This window comes from Protopterus annectens, chromosome 3.part1, assembly GCF_019279795.1.
Source record: "Protopterus annectens isolate FY-2018-M chromosome 3.part1, PAN1.0, whole genome shotgun sequence".
NCBI lineage: Eukaryota > Metazoa > Chordata > Ceratodontiformes > Protopteridae > Protopterus > Protopterus annectens.
The window spans coordinates 819,619,063-819,642,543 of NC_056732.1; the positions used below are offsets into that span (position 1 = coordinate 819,619,063).

General features: G+C 42.1%; 1 protein-coding gene across 1 annotated transcript in view; it reads right to left on the reverse strand.

Annotated features, from left to right (window-relative positions):
• ZNF236 (zinc finger protein 236) overlaps nt 1–23,481 on the reverse strand; it is a 1,651,223-nt gene that overhangs the window by 1,295,036 nt on the left and 332,706 nt on the right. The window contains exon 5 of the mRNA XM_044067103.1: nt 2,571–2,698. Within this exon, the coding sequence (XP_043923038.1) occupies nt 2,571–2,698 (128 nt within the window). The remainder of the gene's footprint in view (nt 1–2,570; nt 2,699–23,481) is intronic.

The window sequence follows — 23,481 nt, forward strand, 5'->3', positions numbered from 1 at the left end:
CATCTAGTAATTTTTATTTGACATGATCTGGCAATGTTTGTTCCTTCAGCCAAACATGCCTTCTCAGTACAGACCCAGTGACTGCAGCCCTGCGAGATGCTTCTAGAGCATTAAAGACACACTGGAAAGTATGCTTACTAACTTGGTTTGCAGAATGCATTAGCTCTTGTAAATCTTTATTTTCTGCACAATCTGGGAGTAATGCCATTTTTTGTTTACTTCGTTCCATAATATGTTGCTGGTACTTCAACATGTGAAACTGGCAATTCAATGACCTGATGGCAAGAGTTGCAGATGTACATACCTTCTTACCCCATCTGTCTAAAGCTCTGGAATCCCTGTCTGAAGGGGTAGGGTTTTTGGCTGTAGTAGCCTTAATCCCTTTAGGTCCCTGGGAAATAGTCTCTGGATCCGCAGTAGGATTCTTAAAGAGAAATTTGTGAGAATCAGGTACTCTGCAGTACCTGTCAGGTTTTTTAGGGGTCGGGGGTAAAGTATCTGGAGTAAGACAGGATTCCATGAAGATATCATCTACAACATACAGGACGGGGGGGGGGGGGTACAGCTAGAGGCCTGTGCTGAGGCAACTCTAAAAATTCTCTGAGTCTCTTTTTGGACTGAGGGTAGTCCTGGCATTCCCAGCGGAAATGCTCTCTTAAAGTATGCAAGGTTTCACCAAAAGAAAAAATCCTCTGGAGGGGAGGCAAAGGGAATGGATTCCCCTGAATCTGAATCCTCATAGGTTGATAAGGGCATGTCCTGATAATCAGAAGGGTCAGTCATCGGACTCCTGGTCTATCGAATCAGAATGAAACTCAATTCTTTGTCTCTTAGCAGGGGAAGGCTGGCTTCCCCTAATTAGGGTAATAAGGTCTTCAGCCATTCTGAGCATTTGTTTTTGTGACATGGGAGCTTGAGCATGCACTTTGGTCATCAGTTTTCTAGGCGTAATGCATACTTTGGGCCCGAGAAACTCAGTACTTTTAGCTAAAGACGAAGTTATTGGTTTAATTCGAACATCGGTAGGTTGGAATATACCCGCAGAAGCCGGTGCCTGCACAGCAGCTCCAGACCCATCCAAAGTAGAGACATCCACAGGTTCCATGGTTGAAGAAGCAACTCGAGGCATACCGGACTCCGAATGGGTCTCAGCAGAGGCCTGCGAATCTGTAGAAGATGGCATTAGGGGCTGCAAAGGCGCCTCACTGAGTACCGGCTGACAGGTGACTAGCTTAACAGAAGCATCGTCGGCAGTTTTGGACCTATGCGGTCTGTCTCTGTCTTTATCTTTACGTTTTTTCAGAAGATCAGTAGTTGGACGGCTTATCAAGGCCATTTCGGAATATGGAGAATGAGAGCGAAAGAATTTAGCGACAAAGATAGCCCGACAACGAATGGTTTGGGCGTTAAACAAGGTACAAAACCGACAGCGAGAGACGTGAGGTGATGCAGTAAGAATGACAATCTCTGTAAAGTATATGCTTTCCACAGGCAAGACAATTGTTAACTTTTTCTGCCATCGGTTAGAGCAAGAAAAAAGTATCCCCATCGGGGTACTTTGCTTAAGAAGACTTCAGGTTTGAAACTCGAAAAACAAAAATTTCAGGTAGCGGCTGACCGGCACTTGCGAACTGCTTCTGGCTCCTTCTCGGCAAGAAAGGCTGATGTAATGGCGTTGGCTGCTTGTTTTATACCCGTGACGACCAGACATCATGGAAGAGGCGACAGCTTCCGACACAGAAATCCTAAGACTGGTATTCGGGCCGACTGAGGGCTACCTGCTGGCAGATAACCCAAGTGTGATGACTGCAACAGTGAAACATGAAGAACATCAGCCAAATATGCAATGCTTTAATGAATAACAACCATACATAGAACTGATCAAGAAACAACATTTGTCTACAATACGGTAGATGCTGCCAAAGTTTAGACAAAGAGGTCCAGGATGCCATGCAAAGTATAGAGTAAGCAAAAGAAGTGAAACACTCACAGCATTATTGTGTGGAACTCCGTGGAAGAGATTTCAATGCCTAATTGGGTTATTTTGTCTTTACCATTGTTCACCTGCATGCTTTACCAGTGTTCTGCCCTCCCCGCTTCATTTGATACACTTTCACATTTGTAACCTACGTGAACACTAACATCAGCTTCCACTGTTTTCTCAGAACTGTACTGTTTTCTCCTCTGAATTGTGGCTGTTTTTTGGTCTGCCAAGTGCAAGAGTGGCTGCCTGAGTTTCAGCAAATTCTAGTCACATGTTTTTTTCTACAAGGTCTAAAAGCAGTACCTGGAGTTCCAGTTAAGCATTGATTTTTCTCACTAAACAGATAAGCAACTTCAAGAAATCCTGTGTCTCATACGTTAGAAAGTCCTGTACAGCACAAACAAAGGAACTGATTATCAACATCTTTCTGTATAAGTTACTGCACAAACAGGACCATAACTGTGCCTAGTATGACAGGAAACAAGACATTTTATAAAAGTAGCCCCATTTAGAAGTCAGTATTAGTATCATCTGAAGTCTTAAGCTAATTTTCAACCCAAAAGTATGAAAGAAAAAAAAAACTTACCAGTGTGTATTCTAACATGGCGTGTTACTTGACTAGGCTTCTGGAAAGTTTTCCCACAATGTGGACAAGAATACGAAAATCCTGACCTATCAATGTTTCGATTATAACTCCTGGAATTTGACGACATCCTGTTAAGCAGAAAATAAAACACACTGAACACATATTTGGGTACTGCGATACAACAACAAAGCTCAAGGACAATGGAACCTACAAGACACATTCAGTTTTCAGATCAGCTAGCTGGTCAGTTAAAAGCTTTACCATAAGACTGATATAGTTTAATGGCTGAGGGACTCTCCATGGCAACAGGAACTTGCCATCTCAAATACTGTCTGTATACATACATAAAACCACAGTTACCACTTTACTACTTCTTCTTCCAAATAAATGTGTGGCAAAGCAAACCCTCAGTAAAGGAAAATCTATACTGGTAATTAATACTCATACAAATAACTGCAGTAAGGTTAAAAAGTTGACAGCCTATGTGAAAAAAATAGGAACAACCTTATAAGAATAAAAATAATGGGGACAGCAGATACAGATATTTTTTCAATTCTATTGTTCATTTGCAGGGTTGTGATAAGACATATCCCTCTTGAAATATGGCTCCTCCCAAGTTCCATCTCATTTAAATCATCTGGGTGTTTAACCCCTCTGAGATAAGATTGTCACCCAGCACCCACAGGAGATTAGCAAGTCAGGAAGCCAGCACTACTGCTTGCAGAGGCAGGATTATCGTGAATGAATTGTGGCTCTAACTCAACATGTGGTGGTGTCCTACAGAAGGTTGTGATGAGCTATGAAGCAAGGTTTCTGGGAGTGTCCAAGTCCCAGGCCAAAGGAAAGACATTCCCCCAGACCTATCCTCTCACCCAACCCTGCTGCCATTGTCTGTTTTGACCTCCACTTCATAAGATTGCCGGTTCAGTCTCACCCATGTATCATTCCTTGACCCCCCTCTGGGAAAGTTGAGCAGGCTTAGCCTCATCATTTTTCCCCATCTCTGTAAGCTCCAACAGGCACCTGAGCCATGAATCAAAATCAGACTGCCTGGGTTATAATCAGGATTTTCTCTCTCTATGCCACAGAGTTTGCGGAAGTAAAGATTTAATAACAGGCATTATCTTGACTACTAAATGACAAGGTATTCTTCTGTATTCTTGAAAGGAAACTAAATTAATACATCCAAAAGTCAGAAATGGTTCCAAGACGTCAGACAGACCATGTTGCAGGACCCTTATAAAGTTAAGTAGACAAGTTTCTATGCAAATGTCCGGTGGCAGTATGTCAAATGGATAAGTTGGAAAGACATTACAGTTTAGCCTATAAAAAGTTAAAAATCCAAGTCCAACCACATCATCCTATAAAGATCTGTAGATAATCTGGACTTTGAACTAAAACTAACAGACTCAGAAAACACATCCTGTTAGCATCACTCACCTACACCACACTCTGCACATACCTAAACAAAATTACCATATGCTAAGGCAATTAAAAATCCTTGCCCAAGGTTCAACTGTCTAGTAGGAGCATACCCCAGTATAAACCAAGGACTGCAACACTGATTAGTGAAAACACAGCTGGAAATCACCAGGAAAAAATCATATCCTAAATCCATTACACTACAGCAATCTACAACACACACACAGAAATGCATTAATGACTGGTGACTCTATACTTAGGCACAATGATCCCATACTCAACATACTGGACAAAAGTAGGGTGATGGTGAGTTGTCTTTCAGGAACCAATACTGACTACATATCAAGGGCTGTGAGCACCCTTAAACCGGACAAATATGATTATGACATGGTGGTGGACCATGATGGTATAAATGACTTGGCACACAATGGTGAGAGATATGCAGAGAGACATGAAAGGGCTCTATTATGCATGTCACAAATGCATGAAAGACCCTAGTATTGAATGGAATCTCTCCATTACTACGAATGATGTCAAAGTATAAAGAAAAGATGACTGGCTTCAACAATTGTTATTTGCTTCGCTAGGGATGGTTTGCAACTTTCATTCCAAGGCTTCCACATACTGATGAAAGCTTTTGCTAGATACATCATGCCTTTTTTAGGCAGGGTCCAACTAATGGACCTCCTAACCTAACTTCCAAAACAAACCAACCACTGGATCATATCAAGATGGTTCTACTTAATGCTAGAAGCCTAAATAACAAACTGCTGGACATCAAGACCGTCCTGCATTAGTAGCACATCTAGGTACATGTTGTTACAGAAACTTGGTTTAAGAGCCTGGAGAGCACTCATTCAGTGCCAGGGTTTAGTGCTTACTGCTTGTTTACACCTGATGGAAACTGTGGTGGTGTATCCACAGTTCTAAGAGACCACACTGCCTTGAGACAGATACCACTCCCACAAGTAGAGTTTAAACAGATCCAAACAACAGTAAATAGGATCAGTTATAAGATTACATAGTACTATAGGAACCGCTCTATGTTCAAAGAAAAGCATATAACATTAGTAAATATTCTTGATGAACTCCCTATAAGTATCCTAGATGATATTAACTACATTACTACCCAGTGATAAACTGGATGACCAATGCAACCGATGTAGATTACACATAAAACTTCTTATATTATATAAACTCCTCTTCCCTGGACCACATTATTAAGGAACCTGCAAGAGGACAGAATATAATTGACCTGGTTATCAACTGCATGTACCATCCAAAAGTATTCCCCTCACTGGTCAAGTCAGATCACAAACAAGTAACTTTCTCCATCAAAATCCCTAAGTCATCAGAAACAAATATCACAGAATTCAAGGACTACAAACATACAAATCTACAATTCTGTGAAGAAATCTCCAAATGTGAGTATAATGCATCACCCAAAATGTTGATACTGCAAAGAGTTATGCTGACAAGCTCTATTCCCACATAGACAAATGTATTAAATTAGCAGTCCCAACTAGGCGCTGTGTGACAAATCTGGCCTTCCATCTTGTCTTATTTATTTACTGGAACAGATTTAGATCTCTGGCCCTAATGTTAGTAGGACTGTTTAACTGGCACACAGCTGTTATGATGCCACTCTAAAAGGGCGGTGCCACTACTGACCCTTGAAATTATAGACCTATATGTATAAAGCATCTTACATGCAAAGCCATGGAACTTATCTTAGTTAATTAAGTCAGTTATGATATCAAAAAATCTTACTAGACTCAATCCCCAACAGTCTGGCTTTGTCAAGGATGGATCTTGCCTGATGAATCTAATGAAATTCTTTTAGAGAGTCACTCAGACTGTAGACTGTGGGCAAGCTGTCTAAAGAGCATACCTTGACCTCACCAAGGCATTTGATACCATGCCACACAGAAATATAATAAACAAGTGGAAGGAGTTCCAAACTAACCTGTATATGGTTAGGTGGATAGCAAGCTGGCTTAGGGACAGGACTCGGGCAGTAAAAGTAGGGGGTACATCCTCTGAGAGCAAGAAGGGATCCAGCTATTACTTATCTATTTCCCACATCTCCATATATCAAATAAGGATCTCTGGTTAACAAAGTTGGCAGATGATTGTAAGCTGGGAGTTGTGAAGTCCCCCACTTACATACAGGCATTCCAACAGGAGCTTACACTTGTCAATAGCTAATGTACAAAAAAATGAGCTCAAACTCAACACTTAGAAGTGTAACACTGTCACATTCAGTAAGCAACCCTTAGCTCCAGTTATAGTATAGAAAACAAACCACTTAAAAATGTTAAGGTAGTGAGAGACCAGAGTACTTGGGTGGATAGCTCCCTCTCACCGGATCATGTAATGGTGGGCAGGAAATTTAGTTACCTTGCACAGCTCATATCCAAAGGTATTGCCTCTACAGCAAAAGTCATCCTCATCTCCTTGTACTCTGCACTGATTACACATATTATAAAGTACAATGTCCCCTTTAGGTGTACTTTATTATGCATATGAAGTAGCTAAAAAACCTAGTTCTAAACTAAAAAGACCAAGGACTTGAAATATCTCAGGTACCAACAGAGGATGCAGGTTGTATCTCTATATTCAGTACCATATTGATTGCTTAAGACGATCGCTCCTTGCTTAAAGAGGCCTTAATAGATCCAGTACTTCAAGAACTCTTATACTTCCAGAAATCAAACAGTCCTTCTAGCACAAGGGCAAGAGATATAAATCTACTCCAATAATTAAATAAATAAGACAAGGTGGAGGGATAGATTTGTCACATAGTGTAGATCCCTTTACTGCAACAAACATCTTTTCCAGGTTAAGCAGTGAGAATTGCTTTCTGCCTTTAAAAAGGAGCTGGGAAACTGTATGGGTTTTCATAAATTCATCCCCAAGATCACTGCCCTTTCTCCCCTTAAAAAGGGAGGTAAGGCCTAAGGGTAGGTACTGGCAAGGCAGATATGGTCTCCCAGCTCATATGCCTTGTAACAACTATAACCCTATGAATAGGTCACATCTATCGCAAGTTTCAGTACCAAAAGTCACTGTTTTTAAACTATATGAAAATAAAAATGCTCTACCTGCACAGTTGCAGGTGTTACTGATTCATGAGATAAGGACACAGAAGATATTCTTGCTGCTGTTCATACATTATTTCTTGTCAGTACCTGCTTAATCCTATTCTGGGGCACAGGAAGACTGCAGCATAGCAGGTACTGAACATAAAGCACAGAATCAGTCTTTTTGGGAACTGGTAGGAACTGCAGACTCCAGCAAGAAAAAAAAAAAAAGGTTATGAAAACTCCAAAGAGAAGACACAATGCATCCTTATCTGGTTTTAACTCACTTGTTCTGTAGAGCTGTCTTAGTAAGCCATCGGTCATTAACTACAGCACCACTGTCCCAAAACATTACTTCCTCCACACCTACAGCTCGCCAGTGTGCTTGGAACTTTAAACACACTGTTGACTATGTAGCAAGAGTTTACACATGCACAAATGTGGTCAGCATATTCTGCATTTGTTCAATAAGAAAAACATATTAAAATATTTGTAGATTTTTTTGTAATTTTATTGGCAAACACTACTACCTATATGCAAGTATACAGAGTATAACCATCTCCTGTGGTGTACACTTGTGCTGTTCTCCAAAGCAGCCACTGCACATCTGCTGACATATTCATGTGCTGTATCTGTTTTTATCTTTTTTTTTTAAATAACTGGAATTTTTTCAGATTTATCCTGTCCATTGGAAGTCAGTTAGTAATAGATAATGGCAAGGTTTGTCAACGGATAGCTGAAAACATGATTAGTTTCTGCACTGTTATGTCAGACGTCAAGGTGCAGAAACCAGTAAGATTGTCAGATGTCAATCATTCCTTACAACTGCCCTACCTGACTGCATTCCATTTTGTGCTTCCAGACTGATGTAAATAAATGTCAGGCTGCCACCTGCACATCCTTCTTTATTCTGAAGATTCATGGAACATCAGGAGTACAAGAACAGTAAAGTCTATCTGCAAGAATGGCATGCATTTTTTAACCCAAACCAGACTAGTAACAATTCCAGTGAGTACTTTCCCCTCATGTCCCACTTATGTTTTGATGTTTCCAGCAAAGCAGTGAAAATTAGAGTTAAGTCAGTAATAGCAAACATTAGCATTTCATACTTCAGTTTGTTTAGAAAGTCAAATTATTAAATGTTAAATTCTGAACTGATAAAGAGAATAGTAGCATTAGGTCAGTAAATGTTGTTGTGTCTTTCGGCTTTTCCCGGTTAGGGGTCGCCACAGCGGAACTCCGGTCTGCTAATGATTGGCAGTAGATTTTTACGTGCCGTGTTGCCAGCTCTGAAGCACAACCTTCAATGAAGGTACGCCCATTCACGCACGTCTCCACACAGATGACGCTCTAGCTGAGAATCGAACAGGACAACGTCTTACTGTGAGGCGACAACGCTACCGCATATTGTATTAAATAAGGAGGTTAAACAATGATTTTTATTTCATGTATTTTTTGCTGACAGCAGAGATCTTGAGGTTCTCTTTTATTTAATCATCTGATTGGAGCATCTAAAACATATTACTATTGTCTACAAAAACTGTGGATATAAAAATAGAATGGTACTTGTGTCAATTCATTAGAAATAGTGGTACTGTAGTTGCATTAAGACAGATGTATGTAAATGAGAATTGAAGGTTAAATGGAAAGGGGGTTAAGGAAGACTGATCAACTTGGCAGTCAAAGCAGTGACAGCAATTTCCGATATCCATGCTTCAGTCTTGACAGAATATTAAGGTAAGGAAGCACTAGCAAAGAGGGAAGGTGTGAACTCCAAGACCAAATATATTACTCCGTGACAGAATAAAGTAGATAACTTTACACAACAGATATGGAAAATGTTATAAGATTGGTCAGAAAAGTGTCCCATACATATCAATCATTTATTAAAGGAATCTCTGTTGTGACACTGTATGACAGTAACTGTATGTGGGAACGTATCCTGAACCTTACAAGGTTAATGCCCATGTATTTAACTCGTATTTTCTCTTGGAGTAGTTAGTCTACACACGACAGAGGGAAAATTTTGACTCAGCTACATATACTGGCAAACAGCATCACTGTTTTTATCTGTTAACGCCATACCCTTTTTTATGAACCAGTTCTGGCTTTCAGATCCTGTTGTGCTGTATGGTAGTGTTGGGAGGGCTGTTCACTTCTCCATAAAGGAGTTGTTTCTGCATTATAAAGTAGAAGATGATTAAGAACATGAACAGCTTAAACATGGGATGGGGTTGCATATTTTTTAGTTAGAGGGACATTTTTTATGTAAATGTGAAATCTTCTAGGACAAACCATACCCATAAGTATGCGGAAGCTTGCAGCACACATTTACTAGTCAATAGGTGGAAGAGCATTTCACAGTTTAGCTCAGCACATAGGTCTGGATTGTCAACTGAGCCAAATACAGTGGTCAGTAAGCGCAAACATCTGATTATTTTTAAGACAAATTATGCATCTGTGCTATATTAATACTTCTGTTAACACCTACATCCAGATAGCGTCTATATGGTACTTCATGGTATCAAATGAAAGATTACATAAAAGTTGAAATGTTGTCACTGATGGTTGCTATCTGGCTGCTACAATTTTGCAGGTAGTTATATATGCTTAGTAATGGAATATGCATATCTGTATAAATATATTTCTGCAAATATCTCAATCACTGTTCTCCTGAATGCATTGTAGAACAGCATTTCACATACCCAGTCACTGTAGAGGTCAGGGATAGCTCCTCAGACAAGTTGGATACTCAGTACCAGAAAAATACTAGCTATTTTTAAAAAAATATTATAAAATGTGTGATGTATGTTAATAACGATATTAATAACTTGAACCAGAAATTGTTTATATGGCACTCCATGCTATCAAATGAAAGCATACATGATGCTGAAAAACGTTTGCACCAATAGTTGATGTGTAACTAGTAGTGGTTTGGAGATATTTATTTGATCATTAAATATGCATACCATTCACAATTACGCAACTATGTAAAAAAAACAGAGTGACAGCTACAAAACTATTCTGCAGCAAAATGAAGAGCATATCTACATGAACATAAGTCGTACTGACATTTGGGGTCTATCTACTATGGTTACAGAGATATTAATACTTGTCTGCATAAGTATAACAATTAAATGTACATATCAAATTACTTGTTCAATACAACATTACTGTTATATCAGTGTTACATGTTATAATATCACTATTGTGAAGAGGAGCGGGTGCAGATTATCTTAAGTTTTATAGTTTCTGAAACATATGCATTTGTTTACAGCTACAGTGAAAAATGCAATCTCAGAATTTTAACTCGTGCAAAAGCTGGCTGGGAAGGAAAATACAGTTGTGTACACTTACCATAAATGTAGATGTTCAAGTGTATTCACTGTTCCAGTCATCACACTTGGGTTATCTGCCTGCAGGTTGCCCTCAGTCAGCCCGAATACCAGAGCCTTGGGATTCCTGCGTCGGATGCTGCCGCCTCTTCCATGACATCAGGTCGTCACGGGTATAAAACATGCAGCCAACGCCATTACATCAGTTTTTCTTGGCCCAGATGTCAGGAGCCCCCAAAATAGTTAGCAATTACATGGTGTGGAACACCTCCAGTAAAAATTAAATACCAGTGCCATAAGATATGGCCAAAAAGAGGATAGGTAGAAAGAATAGAAAAGTCAGGGGGCTGGAGGGAGGGTAACCAGGACTGCAAAAGTGAATACACTCGAACATCTACATTTATGGTAAGTGTACACAACTGTGCTACTGTTCTTCGTGTTTCACTGTTGCAGTCATCACACTTGGGTTGATTCATAGGCTCATAGGTAGGTACTAGGCTATCGGCCCTAGGGCCTATACAAGCCTAGCCATAACGATTCCCTGGCTATTGCTTCCCACAAATATTTACTTTCCTGGACCCCTGTCTAGCAGGGCTACTAATGTAATCCCCGGAGTGAATTTCCTACATAGGTTCATAGGTAGGTACTAGGCTATCGGCCCTAAGAGATGAAAAAACAACAACTGCATAAAAGATCAGCCTGACAAACAGCATGTGCATGTAACACAAAAGTTATAAACAATCATTCAAAACAAATCATGTATAACAGGTGGGAATATAATTTTTCTATCATAATGGCTACTCTGTCCACATTATCGTGGAATCCCAATGGCCTTACAGATATAGACAATAAAAGTATTGAATTATATTAATAAATGTAAGATACAAATAGCAATGCTGCATGACACATACTTGGATAAAAAAGAGCAAGGGATTTCAATATGGATATTCAACATAATATCAGGGCAAAGGAAAACAAAAATAATAATGACTACTAGAAGGGCTCCAACAAACAGAAAGAAAAAAAAGACAACAATAGATTTGTGATTGTAAGGGGCTATTTGACATGTACCTGTATTCCACCAAAACTGCTCTTAAGGAGCTTAAACATTTTGGAGAAATAATCTACTTTCAGCAAGGAATATTATTTATTTATGGGGACTAGAACTTGATCTGCAATTGTGAGGATGCACTGAGTGACCTAGAGGAAGTACGTGTGAAATATAACAAAAGAGGGTAAAATTCTAAAGAAATATGAGAATACTTAGTATGGACTATGTAAATTCATCAGTAAGAAATCCAACATAATTTACAAATTATTCCCCAAGGTATGATAACTGGGCTTATATGGATATAATCTTTTTCACAGCAGCATTTCTATTTAACTGAAAGCTTTGACACATATCCAATAAGTACTTTAGATGATGCACTAACAAAAATCAAGACAAATATGCATGGAAATGAAGTAAAATGAGACACTGATACTTCCCTACTTCTTAAAAAGGGAGGCATTTAAGGAGTGGGTAGTGGAAATTATTATTGATAGTTATTATGGAAGATAGATTTTTTTTTCAGGTGGTGAGTGGGATAAAATGAATATAGAGTTTAAAAATAGGGTTAAAATAAAAGGGAAACATATGAGAAAGTAGTAATAGGAATTATTTACAGGGGCTGACAAAGGTTAAATCATTACAGAATACGAGGATTTGAGAGGTGTGTATTGGACACTCTAAATTGGCCCTAGGTGTGAGTGCATGTGTGTGTGTGTGTGTGTGTGTGTGTGTGTGTGTGTGTGTGTGTGTGTGTGTGTGTGTGTGTGTGTGTGTGCCTTCCGTGGAAGGTTGGGCGCCGGGCTGGCAACTCAACACTGTAAAACTCCACTGTCAATCATGAGCGGACAGGTGATCCGCTGTGGGGACCCCTAACCGGAAAAAGCCGAAAGAAGAAGAAGAAATGCAGAGTACTAAAGTGAACATAGGTGGAACAAAAGGAAATATTTAATTACCCCAAGTTTACAGAAAAATGAGCCACAACAATTGATATCTCAAATGGGGAAGAGACAATATAAAAATCAATCAACAGGGAAGTATCTAGCAACAAACAGAAGTTAGGAGGGAAAAGTGGTAAAGATCTGGAGGGTTTTTATCAGTATTTTAAAATACCAGCATCTTGGAAAAAAGCTGTGGTGGCTGTAATATCCCAAACAGTAAAGATCCTTCAGACACAGCTTCTTATAGACCCATTTCAATTTTAAACCATGAGTATTAAACTGTCAACATCTATACTTTCTAAGAAAATGGCAATGATGTTACTAAAATTGATATATATGAATCAACATGGCTTTGTAGAGGGCAGGCAAACGTTTGACAACATTAATAGAACAATGATAATCCAGACAGAAGCAGAATATACTGCTATTGTTTGTGGATTTTGGTGCAAAGAAAGCATTTAAAACTGGAAGAAAGGGCAAGTATCCAATAGTTTACATGTCACAAATACAATTTAGCAGCAAAAAGCTAAAAGAATTTAACAAAGGTATTCAAAGAATACAGCAATAGTTTTCATGGTAAAAAATGCTTACTGTTGCTGTTATAGGTCTGTAACAAAATGGGTGTGACAGAGGGTAGAAATAAAAATCAACAATTCAGTCATGATAAAATTAACTCTAAGTACATCAAGAGTAGTATATGAAATTAGAAGCTGCATACTTACCATAATTTGGCCATCTGTGTTGTCCATTTTCATTCTTCTTCACTTATGAGTCAGAGTCCCCCAGCTATGTAGTTCATGGGAGGCCCTCAGGCAAGGATATGCCACAGCACTATTCCCAAAGCTGAGGAAGGGTGAAGGCAGTCAAGAAGTACTGGGGCTGGCTATCACGCCTTGTAAGACTGCTGTGGCAAATCCAGCTCTGAATTTAGAAAAAAATAGGTAAGTGGTAATGCTTGGTAAAGGTTTGTACAGAACTCCAGGCTGCAGCTTCCAGGATATCCTTGGTAGGGACTCCCCTGAGAAATGTTGTAGAGGTTGAGGTAGCCCTAGCGGAATGAGTTCTGATCCCCTGTGGGGTAGGTTTTCCATGGTGCCTGTAACATAAATGGATGCAGTGTGCTATCCATTTGGAAATGGTTTGCTTTGAAATGGCTTCGCCCTCTGCCCCTGTAGCAAAGCTGACTAGCAGCTGGTCAGATTTTCTGAAAGGTTTAGTTCTGTTAAGGTAGAACCTGAGCTGTCTGTGGACATCCAAGGAGTGCAGAATCCTTTCTCCTTAGGATTAGGGAAAAAGGTTGGTAAATGGATGGATTGGTTTAAAGCCACACTGAATACCACCCTGGGCATAAATGATGGGTTAGTCCTGAGGGAAACCCTGTCCGCATGGAAAATAATGAAGGGTTCCACAGCCATTAGTGCCTGTAACTCGAACACTCTTCTTGCTGAAGTGATGGCTAGAAGTAAGGCTGGTTTCCAAGTGAGGAATTTTAACTCTGCTGCAGCAGCAGGCTCAAAAGGGGGAAGCATTAGCTTCTCTAGTACAATGTTAAGGTCCCAGGCAGGGGTGGGAGCTCTCCTCCGGGCCTTAAATTATTAGCTCCTCTCAGGAACTGTTTGATGAGAGGGTGTGAAAATAGAGGTGACTCAGTATTGTAATGAGCTGAGATGGCAGAGGCATGAATTTTAATAGATGAGAAGGATAGGCCTTTGTGGAGTAGCTCTGCTAGGTAATCCAAGATTTGAGGTAAGGTGGGCACAGCTGTGTCCTTTCCTTGAGACTGGCTCCAAGAACAATATTTTTTCCACTTTTTTGAATAGGAGTTCCTAGTACTAGGCCTTCTGGCCTCAAGGATGACATCCACCACCTGTTTGCGGAGGGTTGCTGGTGGTGTATTCAGGGAATAAGCCAGGCTGCAAGGTTCAGGGTTCGCAGCTGTGGATGCAAAATCTGTCCCTCCTGCTGGAACAGCAGGGAGGGGGTCTGATGTAGGTGCCAGGGTGGCACTACTGTCAGACTGTATAGGAGTGTGTACCAGTGCTAGCGTGGCCAGTGTGGGGCAATAAGGATTGTCCTTGGCCTGTCCTGTTTGATCTTGAGTAGTACTTTTGAGAGGAGGGGCAGAGGGGGAAAGGCATAAAGTGAGAGGTTTTCCCATGTAAAGGATAAGGCATTCACTTTCCACACTTGGCTGTGGGGAGTTCTGGTGCAAAATTTGCTCAATTGATGGTTTGGGGGGAGGCAAAGAGATGTATCTCTGGAGTCCCCCACCTGTGGATTAGAAGTTTGAATGAGTTGGGGTCCAGCTTCCACTCGTGTGGGTCCAGCAGATTTCTGCTTAAGCCGTCTGCCAGTGAATTTTGTTTGCCTAGCAGGAATTGAGCTTGCAGGTGCACTTGGTTGCTCAAGGCTGTCTTCCACAGGGCCATGGCTAACCTGCAGAATGGGTAGGAATGAGTCCCCCCTGCTAGTTTATGTTCCACATAACTGTGGTGTTGTCTGTCTTTATCCGGAGTTGTCCGGGAAGGATACGGTATTTGAAGGCTGTCAGAGCATTCTGTAGAGCTAACATTTCTTTTTGATTGATATGCAGGAGAATTTGCCCTGGGCTCCATTTGTCTTGAATGCATTTGCCTGCCATGTGAGCCCCCCACACATAGTGTGATGCATCTGTTGTCAGGGTTTGGGCAGCGAGGGATTGAGTGAAAAGAAGTCCCTTGTTGTGGTTGCATGCCTCTGCCCACCAAAGGAACTCTACCCTTAGACAAGGAATGATAGGAATCAGTGTTTCAAGGTCCCAAGAATGTTGACACCAGAAACTTTTTAAGTACCACTGAAGTTTCCTCATATGCTGTCTTGCATATGGACTTAGAAGAATGCATGAGGCCATGAACCCTAGGGCTTGCAGAATTTTTCTTGCAAATAGCTGGGTTTTGGTGGCCATTAGTTTGAAGTAGTTTGTCAAATAAACCTGTTTTTCTGGTGTCAGGAATGCCATCTGGGAAGTTGTGTTCAAGCTTGCTCCCAGGAATACAATCTTTTGGCTGGGCACCAGTTGTGATTTCCTTTTGTTGATGGTGTACCACAGAGAAGTTAGAAGTCTCTTTACAAATGACAGGTGCTGAAGTAGCAATTCCTGACTGTCCACCTGAATCAGTCAATCATCCATGTATGAGTAAATTTGAATATTTCTCTGCTTACAGTATGCAATAGCTGGAGCCAGGCACTTTGTGAATACCCTGGGTGCAGTAGATAAGCCAAAGGGAAGTGCAGAGAACTGATAGTGCATAGAGCCTGCCCTGAAACATAAGATATTTCCTGCAAGATTCCCTTATGGGAATGTGCAGATAAGCTTCTTTTAAGTCTAGGGTGACTAGCCAGGCATCCTTGGATAGCATCGGAAGCAGCTGGAGTCAGCATTTTGAATTTTGGGACCACCAAGAAGGTGTTGAGAATTGACATATCTAGGATAGGGTGCCAAGAGCCCTCTTTTCTGGGCACCAGAAACAGTATGGAATAGAAATCCTGTCCCCTTTGCGCTATTGGCACAGGTTGACTGCCCTGACACTGAGAAGAGAAAGTACTTGCTTTTGAGCCTCTGCCCACTGGTTTAGAGGAAGGTCTGGCAACCTGCTTGGGGTTGGCAGTGAGTGGAACTGGAATCTGTATCCCTGGGATACAATGTTTAGGACCCATCGGTCCTGGGTAATGGGCATCCAGTTTTTTTGCATGCAGGGCGAGTTTTCCTCCTAGGGGTGCAAGTATTTCGGCCTTGTTGGGAAGCAAGATAGACAAGTCATTGTGAAATTTTTCCATAAGGGGGTGGCTTACCACTCCCTGTTTTAGAGGAGGGAGCACTCCATTGTTCAGATCTCTGAATACCCTGAGACTGTAGTCTTGGTGGCCTGTTGCCCCTGGGTTTGGACTCAGAATGCCTGTGAGGGACTGGAAAGGACCAGATTTTAGAAGGCCAATGCCTACTGAATCTAGGTGGCTGCACCTGTAAGAAATCTTTAACAGTTTGCATAGCTTTAGCTTTTTCCTCCATCTTTTTAAGAACTTCTTCTGCTTTTGCGCCAAACAAACTTTCCTGGTTTAATGGAGAATCTATTAATTTTGCTTTGACATGGTCTGGCAAGATTTGCTCCTTCAGCCAAACATGCCTTCTCAGTACAGACTCAGTGACAGCAGCCCTGCAAGATGCTTCACAGGCATCAAAACCACAGTGCAAAGTATGTTTACTAACTTGGTTTTCAGAATGCAATAACTCTTGTAAATCTTTATTTTCTGTACAATCTGGAAGCAACTAATTTTTTTATTTAATTAGTTCCATAATATGCTGCTGGTACTTCAACATGTGAAACTGACAATTCAAAGCCCTGATGGTAAGAGTTGCAGAGGTATATACCTTCTTACCGCATCTATCTAAAGCTCTAGAATCTCTGTCTGAAGGGGTAGGGATTTTGGCTGTAGCAGCCTTAATGCCTTTAGGTCCCTGGGAAATAGTCTCTGGATCCGCAGTGGGACTTTTAAAGAGAAATTTGTAATAGTCAGGTACTCTGTAGTACCTGCCAGGCTTTCTAGGAGCCGGTGGTAAAGTATCAGGAGTAAGAGTGGATTCCATGAAGACATCATCTACAATGTCCAGGACAGGGGTTATAGCTAGAGGCCTGTGCTGAGGCAAGTCTAAAAATTCTCAGAGTTTCTTTTTGGACTGAGGGTAGTCCTGGCATTCCCAGTGGAAATGCTCTCTTAAAGTATGCAAGGTTTCACCAAAAGAAAAGTCCTCTGGAGGGGAGGCAGAGGGAATGGAATCCTCTGCATCTGAATCCTCGTAGGAAAATAAGGGAACGTCCTTTTAATCAGAGGGATCAGAGTAATTGGACTCATGGTCTGTAGAATCAGAAGGAAAATCAGTTCCTTGTCTTTTAGAGGGGGAAGTCTGGCTTCCCCTAATTAAAGTTATAAGGTCTTCAGCCATTCTAAGAAGTTTCTGTGGCAAGGGGGCTTGAGCATGCACTTTGGTAGTTGGTTTTCTAGGTGTAGTGTGAACACTGGGTCTGAAAAACTCAGTACTTTTAGTCAAAAACAAATCATTTGGTTTAATGCGAACATCAGGAGGTTGGAATACACCCTCAGAAGCCAGTGCCTGCACAGCCACTCCGGACCCATCCAAGGTAGAGACATCCGCAGGTTACATGGTCGAAAAAGCATTTCGCGGCATATGGGACTCCGAATGGGTCTCAGCAGAGGCCTGCGAATCTGTAGAAGTGGGTATCAGGGGCTGCGAAAGCACCTCACTGAGTACCGGCGGACTGGTGACTAGCTTAACAGAAGCATCGTCGGCAGGTTTGGAGCTATGCGGTCTGTCTCTATCCTTATGTTTTTTTCAGAAGATCGGTAGTCAGATGGCTTATCGAAGCCATTTCGGAATACGGAGAATGAGAGCGAAAGAATTTTGCAACAAAGATAGCCCGATGACGAATACTTTGGGCATTAAACAAGGCACAAAATCTACAGTGAGGAACGTCGTGGTCTGGGCTTAAACAGATGACGTAGTAAGAATGAAAATCTCTGTGAGGTATTTGCTTTCCACAGGCAAGACAACCGTTGACTTTTTCTGACATCAGTTAGAGCAAGAAAAAAGATCCCCAATGGGGTACTTAGCTTTAGAAGACTTCACGTTTGAAGCTCAAAAAACGAAAATTTCAGGAAGTGGCCGACCGTCACTTGCGAACTGCTTCTGCTTCGGGCTCCCACACTTCAAGAAAAGCTGATGTAATGGCGTTGGCTGCATGTTTTATACCCATGACGACCTGACTTCATGGAAGAGGCGACAGCATCTGATGCAAAAATCCTAAGACTCTGGAACTCGGGCCGGCGGGGGTCTACCTGCAGGCAGATAACCCAAGTGTGATGACTGCAACAGTGAAACACAAAGAAAGTACAGTTTTGTACCTACCATAAATGTAGATGTCCGAGAGGAATGCATCTGCAGTCTTAACAAATGGGTTGTCCTGTCGTCAGGCAGCCCTTCGGTCGGCCGGATTCCAAAGTCTGGGTCTGGCTTCGGCTGGTGTCGCTCTTCACCCGACGTCATTGCAGCAGTTCTTCGGGTATAAAGGCATCAGCCGACGCCATTTTCCTCAGTGTTTCTTGCCCCAGATGCCAGGTGCCCTCTTAGTTGGCTAAATTTGGATACATGCCAAAGTTTCCAAATAGTAGAGAGCAAACACACAAAATAAACATGTATGTACATATATACAAACAAATACACCATAATAGATCCCCCCCAAGCTAGCTGAAGATTGGTAAGTACCCTAGGAGTACCTCAGAGGGGAAGGAGGGTGGGTAATCCTGACTGCAGATGCATTCCTCTCGGACATCTACATTTATGGTAGGTACAAAACTGTACTATGTCCTTCAAGGATGCATCTGCAGTCTTAACAAATGGGTAGAATACCATAGCTAAACTAGGGGAGGAGGAAATGAGAATAGATTATGGTGTAGTCAGGATCCCTTGCAAAACAGCAGTGGCAAAACCAGCACGGGATCTAGAATATAGAGGTAAGTTATAATGCTTGGCAAATGTATGCACGGAGGTCCAAGTACCAGCCTCTATAATGTCCTTGGTAGCCACTCCTCGTAAGAAAGCTGTGGTACTGGCTGTGGCCCTTGTGGAGTGAGGCCTGATGTTCTCTGGAGTTTTCTTTCCATGGTAGGAGTAACAAAATCTAATGCAATTTCTTATCCATTTGGAGATTGTCTGTTTAGAAATTGGTTTTCCTTCTTTTCCTGTTGCATAAGCTACCAGAAGCTGGTCAGTTTTTCTATTGTTTTTTGTCCTGTCCAGGTAGTAGCGTAATTGTCTGTGTACATCCAAGGTATGTAAGAGCTTTTCTCCCCTGTTCTGTGGATTGGGGAAGAATGTAGGAAGGTGGATAGCCTGATTTAAAGAGACTCTGGATACCACCTTAGGCATGAATGTAGGATTTGTTCTCAAGGACACTCTATCTTGATGGAAGATCAGGAAGGGTTGTACTGCCATTAATGCCTGTAGTTCAGAGACCCTTCTTGCTGAAGTTATTGCCAGCAGGAAAGCAGTCTTCCAGGATAAGTATTGCAATTCTGCTGTAGCTGCTGGCTCGAAAGGAGGTAGAGTCAGCTTTTCTAGCACAAAGTTCAAGTCCCATGCTGGCAATGGAGGTTTCCTGGGTGGTTTTACATTTTTAATTCCCTCAGAAACTGTCTGAGCAGAGGATGAGAAGACAGGAGGATTCAAGCTGTATTCTGCTGAAATAGCTGATGCATGTATCTTGATGGAGGAATAGGACAGGCCTGTATGGAAGAGCTCCGCCAAGTACTCCAGGATGTTGGCTATGTTCACCAGTGTCACATCCTGCCCCTTTGCAGTACTCCAGATGAGATATCTTTTCCATTTTGCTGCATAATTCTTTCTTGTTGAAGGTCTGCGAGCCTCCAGGATTATGTCTTTAACCCTTTGGGATAAATTTGGGTTAATTGCTGTTATGTAATGTTCCAGGCAGTTAGCTGCAGAGTTTTTAGGTTTGGATGCAGTATGTTGTAGTTGTTCTGAGTCAGCAGTAATGGGATCAGGGGTAGTTTCCATATTTGTTCCCGGGACATGCTCCTCAGCAGTGGATACCAATGTTGTCTTGGCCAGTCTGGGGCTTCCAGGATGATCCTCGGACGTTCCTCTTTGATCTTGAGAAGCACCTTGTGCATCAAAGGAAGTGGTGAGAATGCGTATGCTGTCAGGCTTTTCCAACTGAAGGATAGGGAGTCCACCTTCCAAGCAAGTGGGTGGTAAGCCCTTGTGCAGAATTTCTTCAACTGGTGATTGTATGGGGATGCAAACAAGTCTATTTGTGGTAAACCCCATTCTGTTGTGATGGTTTTGAAAATATCCGGATGCAGCATCCATTCGTGGGCATCTGTTGTAGTTCTGCTTAATATGTCTGCTAGAATGTTTTCCTTCCCTGGTACATAAATTGCCTGTAACTGAATGTTGTAGCTCAGAGCCACATCCCATAGGTCCAGTGCCAGCCGGCATAGGGGGTATGAGTGTGTGCCTCCCTGTTTGTTGATGTACCACATAACTGTGGTGTTGTCTGTCCTTATCATCAACTGGCCTTCTTGGAGAAGAGGTCTGAATGCCTGGATTGCCAATTTTACTGCCATCATTTCTTTTAGATTTATGTGCAGATGCAGCTGGTCTTGAGTCCATAGGCCTTGAATGCACTTGTCCATCATGTGTGCCCCCAACCGAGGTCTGAGGCATCTGTCGTGATAGTCTGTCTTGGTTGACTTTTGCAGAAGGGCAGTCCTGTGTTTGATTGACAGGCCTGGGCCCACCATAAGAACTCCTGTTTCAGGCATGGGATCATTGGAATTTTGGTTTCTAGGCTGTGCTTGTGCTGAGCCCACAAATTTTTTAGGTACCACTGTAGCTTTCTCATATGAAGCCTGGCATGAGGGACCAGAATTATGCAGGATGCCATGAAGCCTAGAGCTTGTAGCACTTTTCTTGCAGTTAGATGGCTCTGCTTTGTTAATGCCAAGAAGTAGAGAGGAAGTTGCTCTTTCTTTTCTGCAGTTGGAAATGCCATTTGTTTTGATGTGTCCAGTTCTGCACCCAGAAAGGTTATTATTTGGGATGGAATCAGCCTTGACTTTTTTGTATTGACTGTATATCCCAGGGCTTGTAGCAGGTAGATGACTCTTTGTAAGTCTTCTGTTAATTTGTTTTTGTTGTCCGCTTGTATCAGGCAGTCGTCCAGGTAGGGATAGATTTGAATTCCCTGAAGTCTGCAATAAGCGATTACTGATGCCAGGCATTTCGTGAACACTCTGGGCGCAGTAGATAAGCCAAAGGGCAATGCTGAGAATTGATAATGCTCTGATCCTGCAAGAAATCTGAGTTATCTTCTGCAAATTGGTCTTATGGGGACATGCAGGTATGCCTCCTTGAGATCTAGAGTTACCAGCCAAGACTCCTTGCCCAGCATGGGAAGAAGCTGCTGTAGGGTCAGCATTTTGAATTTTGGAACAATGAGGAATGTGTTTAAAGCGGACAGGTCTAGAATAGGCCTCCATTTTTTTTCTTTTCTTGGTACCAGGAAGAGCCTGGAGTAAAATCCCTTCCCTTGCTCCATAATTGGTACCTTTTCCACAGCTCGCATTCTTAATAATTGAGATATTTGTTTTAGAGCTTCTGCCCTTTGAGAAGGTGGTAGGTTTGGCATTCCTCTCTTTCCTAGTAGTGTATGGAAATGGAACCTGTAACCTTTGTCTATAGTCTGCAAAATCCATTTTTCCCTTGTAATGCAGTGCCAGTTTTTTGAAAATAATGTTAGTTTTCCGCCTAAGGGTGCTTCTAGTTGTTCCCTGGTAGGCGGTGCCACCGCCAAGTCACTGTGATTGAGTTGTTGTAGTGGTGGTGGCTGTATCCGTGCCTCGTTGATTGTTACCCTGCCACTGGTGACCCCTGTAGGCACCCCTGGATTGGTTTCTGCCTCTAGAGCGCCTATTCCTGCCTCTTTGTGCCTTAGAGGAGTCCGGAAAGGACCAATTCTTGGCAGGCCAATTCCTGCTAAACCTTGGAGGTTGAACTTGTAAGAAATCTTCTACTGTTTGCACAGATTTTGCTTTCTCTTTCATCTTTTTTAGTACCTGCTGTGCGGGGGCACCAAACAAATTGACCTTGTCCATAGGTGCATCCAAAAGCTTAGATTTGACATGGTCTGGTAATGCCTGTTCTTTCAACCATGCATGCCTCCTGATAACTGTGCCAGTCATGGCTGATCTAAAGGAAGCCTCCAGTGCATCATAGCCACATTTTAAAGAATGGTTACTAACCTGCTGTACGTTATGTAACATTTCTTGAACATACTTTTTATCTATAGATTCTTCAGAGGACAGTTTTTTAGTCAACTGGTCAAGAATAAACTCTTGATATTGAATCATATGAAATTGGCAGTTCAAAGCTCTAGCTGACAAAGTAGCAGAGGTGTAAACTTTTTTACCCCATCTCTCTAGGGACCTGGATTCCCTTTCAGAGAGGAGGGGGTTTTTAGAAGAAGTAGCTGCTACAGCTTTAGGGCCCTGGGAGATAGTCTCTGGATCTGCAAAAGGGGCCTTATATAAGTGGTGATGAGTGTCCGGGACCCTGTAGTACCTATAGGGCTTAGCAGGAGCCGGAGGTAAAGTATCAGGAGTAGTGCAAGCATCATTAAATGCATCATCAACAACAGATAGAACTGGAGGTATAGCTAAAGGCCTATGCTGTGGCAAGTGTAGAAAGGTCCTAAGCCTTTTCCTAGAGTCTGAGAAATCTTGGCCCTGCCACTGAAATTGTTCCCTTATAGCATGCAAGGTTTCCCCAAAGGAAAATTCCTCAGGAGGAGAGGCTGAAGGGATGGACTCCTCAGCATCAGAGTCTTCGTAAGGAGAATAAGAAGCCTCAGGAGGGTCTGTATGTTCTGAGTCATCAGAGGAATCATCTGTGGCTACTGGCTCAGGGGGCTCTGCTCTAGGCCTCTTTTCTGGAGGAGGGAGAGAGGCCCTGTCTGGATGAGGCTGGGATCCACGAATTAAAGAGATGAGATTCTCTGCCAAAGAAAGCATATGGGAGCTGGTGCTGGGCCTGTGAGAGGGGGGCTTGGCAGGCCCAGGTTTTGAAGTTTTGGCTGCTTTAGCCCTGGCAAAGGCCTTAATAGACATAGCTGGAGGAGGCCTAGCAGCTCCACGTGCAGGGGTAGAAATATCTAGGGGAATGGTGTCTGATAAATCCTGTGAAATCGCAACAGAAGGTTGGATTTCAGAAGCCGTTTCTACCAGGATAGAAGAGGCCTCGGTAGTAGGCAAGTTATCGGCTGAAGAAAGAACCGCTTGCTCGGTTTCGGCCGAAACCGAGACACTCGCGGTTTGCTTAACCACGGTTTCGGCCGAAACCGCGGACCGTGAGTGTCGGTCCGTTTCTTTGCGCTTTTTGGTTATTTGCGTAGTCGGAGGATCCGACGGCATAATGTAAGCAAAATCGGAGCCGAAAATCTGTTCAGC